This window comes from Oncorhynchus masou, chromosome 17, assembly GCF_036934945.1.
Source record: "Oncorhynchus masou masou isolate Uvic2021 chromosome 17, UVic_Omas_1.1, whole genome shotgun sequence".
NCBI classification, from domain to species: Eukaryota; Metazoa; Chordata; class Actinopteri; order Salmoniformes; family Salmonidae; genus Oncorhynchus; species Oncorhynchus masou.
Genome location: NC_088228.1, coordinates 3417788 through 3428762, shown reverse-complemented (window position 1 = coordinate 3428762; position 10975 = coordinate 3417788). Strand labels below are relative to the sequence as shown.

At 42.2% G+C, this 10975-nt stretch overlaps 1 protein-coding gene across 1 annotated transcript; it reads right to left on the bottom strand.

Moving 5' to 3' along the window:
* Nucleotides 1–2094: 2094 nt before the first annotated feature.
* Nucleotides 2095–10002, bottom strand: napgb (N-ethylmaleimide-sensitive factor attachment protein, gamma b). Its single transcript, XM_064991860.1, has 11 exons — nucleotides 9794–10002; nucleotides 7470–7537; nucleotides 7273–7375; nucleotides 6777–6807; nucleotides 6458–6567; nucleotides 6231–6297; nucleotides 6057–6127; nucleotides 5835–5913; nucleotides 5592–5671; nucleotides 5122–5251; nucleotides 2095–2426 (listed from the first exon to the last, which is right to left on the bottom strand). Exons 1-11 carry the CDS (start codon nucleotides 9844–9846, stop codon nucleotides 2289–2291), a joined length of 930 nt encoding a protein of 309 aa, XP_064847932.1. The 5' UTR covers nucleotides 9847–10002; the 3' UTR covers nucleotides 2095–2288.
* Between the last annotated feature and the right edge of the window lie 973 nt (nucleotides 10003–10975).

Sequence of the window (10975 nt, the reverse complement as noted above, 5' to 3'; positions counted from 1 at the left end):
GTCTGAGATATGGCTTTTTCTTTGCAACTCTGCCTAGAAGGCCAGCATCCCGGAGTCACCTCTTCACTGTTGACGTTGAGACTGGTGTTTTGAGGGTACTATTTAATGAAGCTGCCAGTTGAGGACTTGTGAGGTGTCTGTTTCTCAAACTAGACACTCTAATGTACTTGTCATCTTGCTCAGTTGTGCACCGGGGCCTCCCACTCCTCTTTCTATTCTGGTTAGAGCCAGTTTGCTCTGTTCTATGAAGGGAGTAGTACACAGTGTTGTACAAGATCTTCAGTTTGTTGGCAATTTCTCGCATGGAATAGCCTTCATTTCTCAGAACAAGAATAGACTGATGAGTTTCAGAAGAAAGGTCTTTGTTTGTGGCCATTTTGAGCCTGTAATCGAACCCACAAATGCTGATGCTCCGGATACTCAACTAGTCTAAAGAAGTACAGTTTAGAGCTTCTTTAAATCATCACAACCGTTTTCAGCTGTGCTAATATAATTGCAAAAGCGTTTTATAAGGATAATTTAGCCTTTTAAAATGATCAACTTGGATTAGCTAACACAACGTGCCATTGGAACACAGGAGTGATGATTGCTGTTAATGGGCCTCTGTACGCCTATGTAGATATTCCATTTAAAAAATCTGCCATTTCCAGCTACAATAGTCATTTACAACATTAACAATGTCTACACTGTATTTCTGATCAATTTGATGTTATTTTAAAATGGACCAAACAAAAAAAAAGCTTTTCTTTCAAAAACAAGGACATTTCTAAGTGGCCCCAGACCTTTGAACGGTAGTATATAATTTTTATTTCCCCACTCTATATGACAATAAGACTGATCAGTCACGACAATATAAACAATATATTAATAAATATTTGTTTTATCTGTACACATACCTACAAAAACTGCACCATATACAGCAGGGTTGTCATACGCATCCGGTCCTCGAGCCCATTCAAATCCTTTTTCTTTTCAAGGTACTTTTTGGGGGTGAAGAAAACAATCTCAAACTAAATTTAAACTGTAGAAGTGATAACGAGCCTATATCTATAGTCTCTTTACTCTGTCCGATGTGCTGACAGCAATCGAAACAAAAACAAAGACAGTCAGGGAGCATCGAATTTCCAAAAGAGATGGATGATTTATCATCCAAAAGAGATGGATGATTTATCATCCAAAAGAGATGGATGATTTATCATCCAAAAGAGGTGGATGATTTATCATCCAAAAGAGATGGATGATTTTGCAAATATAACCAATTCTAAAGTGCAGCCCTCCGGAACCTCGGTGAAGAACGAATGCGGCTCGTTTGACCAAAATTAGTTTGACAACCCTGATTGACAGTTAAAGAGAATTCATGATCAACAAAATATGAACATTTACAACAATGGAATTTATGTTCAATAGACATCTTAAAACACACAGGCGATATGTCGTTGTTACACTGAATTAAACTCTAGACAAAAGTAAAATACTATCTTTTGTATTGATATAGACCCAGTCAAAACTATCCTTCTTATGACACGTCACTTGGAATTTAATCTAGTTTTTGGGGGGAGGAAAAGGAGAGGATGTTTGATGTAAATACATTAAAGACGTTGGATCCACACATAGGAAGAGTATACTTCACTGATATCGACATGTTTCACACTGAGGGGAGTGGAGGGAATTAGATACCTAGTTTGGGGGGGGGGGGGAGTTAACATATTGGGGTCTAGTTCAGGGGGAGCAACATATATTGGGGTCTAGTTCAGGGGGGAGCAACATATTGGGGTCTAGTTCAGGGGGGAGCAACATATTGGTCTAGTTCAGGGGGGAGCAACATATTGGTCTAGTTCAGGGGGGAGCAACATATTGGGGTCTAGTTCAGAGGGGGCAACATATTGGGGTATAGTATAGGGGAGAGCAACATATTGGGGTCTAGTTCAGGGGGGAGCAACATATAGTTGGGGCCTAGTTCAGGGGGAGCAACATATTGGGGTCTAGTTCAGGGGGGAGCAACATATTGGGGTCTAGTTCAGGGGGAGCAACATATTGGGGTTCTAGTTTAGTTCAGGGGGAGCAACATATTCAGGGGGGGGGTCTAGTTTGGGGTCTAGTTTGGGGAGGAGCAACATATTGGGGTCTAGTTCAGGGGGTGGCAACATATTGGGGTCTAGTTCAGGGGGAGCAACATATTGGGGTCTAGTTCAGGGGGGAGCAACATATTCTGAGAGTTTCACCTCAATTAGCAGGACTTCCTGGTGTGTTTAGCGTTGTGTGTATATAGCGGTCAGTGTTTTCTGCGGCTAACACAGCCCTCCCTCGTAGTCGTCGTCGTCCTCGGCGGAAGCAGCAGGCGCTCCGGCGCCCCCCTGTGGCGGCTTTGCAGTCTTCTTCTTCGCTCCTCCTCCAGGAACCTTCAGGGAGATGGCCAGCTTGGCATACTGGGAGTAAACGGGGGATAGATTACATCAACCGGGTTGTTCCTACCTCAAGTATTGCTTCTTCAAGTGTATGAAACTTGTGGAATTGGGTCTTTAAAAAGCATGGTTTCAAATACTGATCGACGGTGGTAGCAGATTGGCAGATTGGCAGTGTAAAAGATAAAACTCCTGTATAGAGGGTTACCCTCTCCAGGTTAAGTGTCAACATCACTAGACAGCGTGAGGGTTCGGACAGGGACCCATCGCTAGACAGAGTGAGGGTTCGGTCAGGGACCCATCGCTAGACAGAGTGAGGGTTCGGTCAGGGACCCATCGCTAGACAGAGTGATGGTTTGGGATAGGTGGATGGCAGGGGTCTCCATCTCTGGTCCTGGAGGACTACTGGTAAGTAACCCACTGATACTGCAGGGCTGAAACCAAAGCCTGCACACCCAGCAGCACTCCAGGACCAGAGTATGGCTCAGCTGGTAGAGCAAGTACTTTTGGATAAAAGTGCATGCAAAATGCACTATACACTGAGTATACCAAATATTTGGAACATCTTCCAGACCCTGTGATGGGTACATAACAGACCAGACCCTGTGATGGGTACATAACAGACCAGACCCTGTGATGGGTAACAGACCCTGTGATGGGTACATAACAGACCAGACCCTGTGATGGGTACATAACAGACCAGACCCTGTGATGGGTACATAACAGACCAGACCCTGTGATGGGTACATAACAGACCAGACCCTGTGATGGGTACATAACAGACCAGACCCTGTGATGGGTACATAACAGACCCGGTGATGGGTACATAACAGACCCCGTGATGGGTACATAACAGACCAGACCCTGTGATGGGTACATAACAGACCAGACCCTGTGATGGTACATAACAGACCAGACCCTGGGATGGGTACATAACAGACCCTGTGATGGGTACATAACAGACCCTGTGATGGGTACATAACAGACCCTGTGATGGGTACATAACAGACCCGACCCTGTGATGTGTACATAACAGACCCTGTGATGGGTACATAACAGACCAGACCCTGGGATGGGTACATAACAGACCAGACCCTGGGATGGGTACATAACAGACCAGACCATGTGATGGGTACATAACAGACCCTGTGATGGGTACATAACAGACCAGGCCCTGTGATGGGTACATAACAGACCCTGTGATGGGTACATAACAGACCAGACCCTGTGATGGGTACATAACAGACCAGACCCTGTGATGGGTACATAACAGACCCTGTGATGGGTACATAACAGACCAGACCCTGGGATGGGTACATAACAGACCAGACCCTGTGATGGGTACATAACAGACCAGACCCTGTGATGGGTACATAACAGACCCTGTGATGGGTACATAACAGACCAGACCCTGGGATGGGTACATAACAGACCAGACCCTGTGATGGGTACATAACAGACCAGACCCTGTGATGGGTACATAACAGACCAGACCCTGTGATGGGTACATAACAGACCCTGTGATGGGTACATAACAGACCCTGTGATGGGTACATAACAGACCCTGTGATGGGTACATAACAGACCCTGTGATGGGTACATAACAGACCCGACCCTGTGATGGGTACATAACTGACCAGACCCTGTGATGGGTACATAACAGACCCTGTGATGGGTACATAACAGACCCTGTGATGGGTACATAACAGACCCTGTGATGGGTACATAACAGACCCTGTGATGGGTGCATAACAGACCCTGTGATGGGTACATAACAGACCCTGTGATGGGTACATAACAGACCCTGTGATGGGTACATAACAGACCAGACCCTGGGATGGGTACATAACAGACCAGACCCTGTGATGGGTACATAACAGACCAGACCCTGTGATGGGTACATAACAGACCAGACCCTGTGATGGGTACATAACAGACCAGACCCTGTGATGGGTACATAACAGACCAGACCCTGTGATGGGTACATAACAGACCCTGTGATGGGTACATAACAGACCCTGTGATGGGTACATAACAGACCAGACCCTGTGATGGGTACATAACAGACCCTGTGATGGGTACATAACAGACCAGACCCTGGGATGGGTACATAACAGACCAGACCCTGTGATGGGTACATAACAGACCCTGTGATGGGTACATAACAGACCCTGTGATGGGTACATAACAGACCCCGTGGGGGTACATAACAGACCCTGTGATGGTACATAACAGACCATGTGATGGGTACATAACAGACCCCTGTGGGGGTACATAACAGACCCTGTGATGGGTACATAACAGACCCTGTGATGGGTACATAACAGACCCTGTGATGGGTACATAACAGACCCTGTGATGGGTACATAACAGACCCCGTGGGGGTACATAACAGACCCTGTGATGGGTACATAACAGACCCCGTGATGGGTACATAACAGACCCCGTGAGGGTACAGACCCCCGTGAGGGTACAGACCCCGTGAGGGTACAGACCCCGTGAGGGTACAGACCCCGTGAGGGTACAGACCCCCGTGAGGGTACAGACCCCCGTGAGGGTACAGACCCCCGTGAGGGTACAGACCCCGTGAGGGTACAGACCCGTGAGGGTACAGACCCCGTGAGGGTACAGACCCCGTGAGGGTACAGACCCCGTGAGGGTACAGACCCCGTGAGGGTACAGACCCCGTGAGGGTACAGTTGTATGAAGTGTAACTCACGTCATTGTCCATGTACTTCAGCAGTGCAGAGTTACACACGCGGTGCACCTGGTCCTCGTCCTGCTCGTCATATCCCTGCAGCAACGTCTCCATGGCCACGCAGTCTTCACTCCCACTGTACCCTGGGAGGCTGCAGGAAAACAGAAAATTATATCATCAGACTACTGTCACAATTCATTGTCTGTAGCCCAAATTACGGTTATCGCTGAATAGTCGTCGTTAGACATTAGCCACGCAGTCAGATAGACATTAGCCACGCAGTCAGATAGACATTAGCCACGCAGTCAGCTAGACATTAGCCACGCAGTCAGATAGACATTAGCCACGCAGTCAGATAGACATTAGCCACTCAGTCAGCTAGACATTAGCCACTCAAGTCAGATAGACATTAGCCACTCAGTCAGATAGACATTAGCCACGCAGTCAGATAGACATTGGAGAAATGTATTCAGTCATAGGGAAGGTCATACCTGTAGCTCTCTCTGACACACTTGTCTGCAGCCACAAAGTCATTTCTGTGAAGATGAACCAACACCTGTGCTGTTGTTTTCTAAGAGAAAAGACCCAGATCAACATTTAATGATCTGTATTTTACACCTCTACCAATACCATTCCACCGAACATAGCTTGAAAGGGAAATGCTGGAAAATCCACAAATAGGATATAATTCCAATAGATCACATAACGCATATGCAAATGACATAAGAACGTACCTTAAAGCAAGTGGGATAATTCTCTATATCTTTATACATGTTCTTCTCTTTCTGAAGGGCGGTTGCTGCTTCATCCAGTCTGTCATCCAGTTCACAAAGACAGAACGGAGTTAGAACGGTGGGTCCGGACCAGCCACAATACTTTGCTGCTTATAAATGATTTGTGAAGCATCTATGTAGTGCTTATGAAGCCTTTTTTACACTGTTAGCTGTTGTCTTTACCTGCGTAATCTGACCAGCAGTCTGGAAGCTTTCCCCAGGAGCTCAGCTGACTGACGTAGGCGGTCCTCATTCTACACACACACACACACGCACAAAACAATCCGTTAAATCAACTCAACTTATTAAAAGGCAACTTCTCTTACTTAGAATATGATATTAAAGCGTCCAACTTACCTCAAACACACCGGCAGCCTGCTGATACAGGTCCACAGCTTTCTCTAAACTCACAGGCTCGATAAGTCTAGATAGGAAAAGAATGAAAAAGTATGACACAAATAAAAAATACAAAAAAACAGGGTGATGTACTTTCCCCTCCCCCAAAACAACAATGGTCAGGAGCATATCAAAAACCACCGAATCAATAAAGTAGACAGACATGTAAAGTCTAGAGCAGTACTTACTTCCCGGCTCTGTCCAGAGCCATAGCAGCGGTGTCTGGAGTACCATTCTCTACGTAGATCATACTGGCTTTTTCTATGTACTGGATCGCCTCGGGCATCTTCTTCAAGTCCTGTCACAGAGCAGAAAACATGGCTACCTCAATGACCTCTATTAACACATACTATGTTGCGGTAGAATATCAACGATGATGCTCTCGATCACATGGTACACAGCGTATAGTAAATCAAATACAAATAAAAGCTTGTTCTCTCCCATATTAGTACGCGTTTGTATTTGAGGTATTACACAGATATTACATGGACATTGGGGAAAACTCACCTTCATCATCATACCAGCTTGTTCGATTGCTCTGAAAAATAAATGCATATCTTAGAGGGGGGGGTCTCAAATATAAAAGTATTGAATGGTATTAATAATCTTTAAAGAAAGGCCTAGTGGAGTCCAACAAAAAATAAGTGATTTTTCTGTTGGAAAAGACAGCCTGAAATTTCTACCTGTTTTAGTGGGATGGAGTTTTTGGCCTGCCTGGTGACATCACCAGGTAAATGAATTAATAGACCAATAACAAAGAGTTCCAAACCACTCTGCCAATAAGAGCTAGTTTTCAGTTTCCCCCTCCCCGACAGTCTTAGCAAAATTCTTGCTTGAGAAATTGTTCTTTGCTAAAAAGCTTTTTTTATTTTTTTATTAACCATTTTAAAATAACAACAATCACAGTAAGGTAGTTAATTGTTACCCAGAAATGATTTAATAATCAAAATAAAAACATCTGCATTGGCCCTTTAATCTCAACTATTCATATGGAAAACCTTACTTTGCTGCATGGAACAACGCTTTATTTTCTGTGTGGTACTCTGCCTCCTTCAGGTAGGCATCCTTAGCTTGCTCAAACTGTTTGGCATTCTTGAAGCACACCGCTGGGAATACAAACACAGATTATTTATCAGACTGTAAATACACAGTATGGAGTGTTATCCTTCCTCTACGTTTACAGACTGTAGGCATACTGACCAGCTTTGGCATATTCTGATGCAGCACTGTCAAAATCTGGCTTCCACTTTGTCATGCTTGTCTTTAAACTGCAAAATGACATGCAAGAAAAATGTCTATTTTCAGGGGTTAACAACACACACAGCCATAACAATAGACCTGGACAGAAGAGCTCACCTACATCAGGTTAGTCATTAAGACAGTAGTGATGGGAAGATAGGCTCTGTTTACTGAATCGGATCTTTTCAACTCATTCAGTCAAAAATAACTATTCTTTCAACTAATTTTGTTTATTTGATTCAATACCACCCAGCACACCCCTATTGGCAAACGATGAACTAAAAACTCTAAAGAATCATGACTCTACAAGTCTCGTGCACCATAAAGTTTTTGTTTTTCAGTTCAATAACTCAAAGCATAGATTGTTTTTAATTTAGAAAAAGAAAAGTTACCAAACTAAAAGCGATGAGTAACTTGGTCTAAAAGAATGGCACTGATTGGCCTATAGGTGGCGCTGTTATAAGCAGTCCTCACTTAAACCTTCATATCTGTTGCCCTGTTTGACCTAGACATGAAACTTTGTATGTTGAAGTCTTTCCTCGTAGTGAACAAATTTGCCTCAAGGACCCATAAGGTCCATCAGAATTTATTTTTCCTCCATCTTGGAAATGTTGGAAAAACCTTTGAAAAACGTATTCTCATGAAATATGTCCAAATAACATAAAATGCAGTGTGTAATAAGTTAATCATGTATGTAACAGTTACGCTTAAAAATAATCATGAAAAAAATAATATTATTCTTATGCACTAAAAGTCAGGTTCACTCCAAACGCGGTCTTCGGACTTATCACAATAGTGCCCCAAAGACTTTGAGAAAATAACATTGATGCATTCCAAGATGGCCACCAGTAGACTGCATATTAGCACTTACACAAACAAAATACTTCAAAAATGGTCTCCTCGTGAACCACAGTACCAAATGACACCATATTTAGAATGTAGGCCCATGGTACATGTCTTAACACAGTTTGAAGCTAAGGGATTGGTCAAAAGATGTCTTGGAGTTATTGACCAATCAAATCACTGTGAATCTACTCCACTCTACTCTACTCTAATCTACAGTGGTTTATCAACTTGAAACTTGTCATCGCTGTCATGGACGTCCCCTAAGATTGACCACCATTTGTATATATATATATATATATTTGATATAAATATTTAACGCTAATGCTAAAAATAATTTGCAATCATCTCCTCATTAACTATACATCAGGTTCCTACCAGATTTTGATTGCACATCAAGCAAAAAAATAGTTCCTACACGAGTGCTTGCTTTGTTCTCCAACTAATCTTCTGTCATCCTGTCCGTTGCTGTCGCAGGCAGCTATATTTGGAGTTGTTGTTTGTCACTTATAAAAGTGTGCTTCAAACCATATGCATTTGTGATTACTAGACATACAAATAAGATGATTTATTGATGCCTTTAATGTGATATAGTTGCGGCCACAACCGGACTAGACTGTGAACGACTCTTGGCAGAAACTGCACCTCGAGTGTTGATCAGATGATGGCTGTGTGTGTTTTGGTTCTACAATGAGGTGTATATCACTAACATGAACATTAATTATTGCACCATGATGATATACATTATCAGTGTCTTTTTTAATTATTTTATGCTGCCTGCAACATTATCTATTTATTTTTCTGCGCGCATGAATACAGTTCGGAGCGCATCTCCGGAACAGGCTGAGCGCGTCTTATACTGTGTAGTCGAAATAATTACAGTCAGGTCAAACAAACGAATCACTTGGACAAAACGAAATCATGACTCTCGAGTCAGTAAACAGAGTCGTTCAACAACAACAAAAAAAGAACGAATCGTTTGCGAACAGCATATCACTATAACACAAGTGGCCTTGTTGTGGATTGCAAAGGATATGCATATTACAATGGATATGCATAATACAATAGAAAGGCATATTACAATGTAAAGGCATATTACAATGTAAAGGCATGCACAGCCACTGAGCGGACAGCTAAACCGCGTTACCGCAGCTCGCTGGCTGACGTTAACTAGGTGATGAATGAATTACATCCGCTGACTGGCCGGATTAGAAGATAGCTAGCTAGCTACTTCCTACAAATACAACTAATTCATTAACTGTAATTCAATGACAATGTCGTAAGTAAACTCTGATTATGTCACATCTTGTCAGCAACTAAGGTCAGATATTTTTTGAGCGACAATGTTACTAACGTTAGCGAGTAATGATGAAGCGTCTAACAGGGTCAGCGATGCTAGCTAGCTACAGTACCGTTAGCTACCGTTAGCTACATCAACATACTTTTTCTCCGCTTTAGCGATGTGTTCATGGGCTTCGTTTATTTTGGAGGCCATGGTGCTGTCTGTGGTCTTCGACAATCTGTCGAGCAGATGTTATTTGTGGAAAAAAATCTAACCGAGGACGATGATAAATAAATTCCGTTGGTGTTTGAATGGAAGAGATAAGATAAATAAAATATGTCCACAACGTCGAACTACAGATTCCCCGGATGTCATTGCGCAATGCACCAGCGGTCCTTACAGGCTGGACGTAGAGAGAAATAGTAATGGCGTCTTTTTGTAGGCACTAACCACGCCATGCTTCGTCGGACAAAATGAATGGGTCATTTGGATAAACACGTATGTAGAAAACACAGGGTTAGATATTATACTTTTTGTTCTATGAGATTATATTCATCAACTAACTCCACTTTTTTTTGTGAATTTTTAAGAATTTATGTAATATATATTTTTTAAAGATCATATCAGGTCATGTTAACTGACTGCTATTATCTCATAGAACAAAATGTACAAGTTCTCTTAAACCTGTGTTAAACTCCGAATTTATTCTCGGCGTTTATTCCAAAACCCTATTATTTCCCCCCATTATTTTTTTGTCATAGGGATGGCTGAATGAACCAGAGGTCAATCATTTCTGGATTTTAGGACTACAAACTGGCGAGCTCTATTCAGCGTAAACATTTCAACATCAAAATTGTTATAATATCTATTGCTTTTTGAGGAAACTCGAGTATACAGATTTGAGACAGGGTTTTAATAGTAGAAAAGATATATGTGCTAGTCAATAGAAAATATACATTTAGAGCCAAAAGATAGTATTTCCTTGTCGAGAAAGAAACAGATTGGTCACAATCACAGAGATCTGATAACGTTGTGTTTGCGGTCTCACATTACATCGATTTTCATTCAACAAAATAGTTATTCAACTAAACTGTACTTATCAAAATATATGTCTCTGTGGCATAGTAATGCACGTGCTTTTTTATTAGGATAATTTAAAGCTCCCCATGCAGTTTTTTAAATAATCATTTGAAATCATCACTGTAGGTCTAATACATCACTGATTTTTTATATTTTTATATAATTTGTCATTTTTATAATTTATTTGTTTTATAATTATGAACAAAACAAAAACATAAATATACAAACTGAGTACATAAACCTAACAGATAGGTATTACATA

What these genes read in the sequence shown, in the direction of transcription:
- napgb (XM_064991860.1), bottom strand. Translation starts at nt 9,846, where the DNA reads ATGGCCTCCAAAATAAACGAAGCCCATGAACACATCGCTAAAGCGGAG. An exon ending in ATCAGAATATGCCAAAGCTG is followed by an intron (nt 7,376 to 7,469) that starts GTCAGTATGCCT and finishes TTGTATTCCCAG; the next exon opens with CGGTGTGCTTCAAGAATGCC. An exon ending in GCTCTGGACAGAGCCGGGAA is followed by an intron (nt 6,298 to 6,457) that starts GTAAGTACTGCT and finishes TTTCCTATCTAG; the next exon opens with ACTTATCGAGCCTGTGAGTT.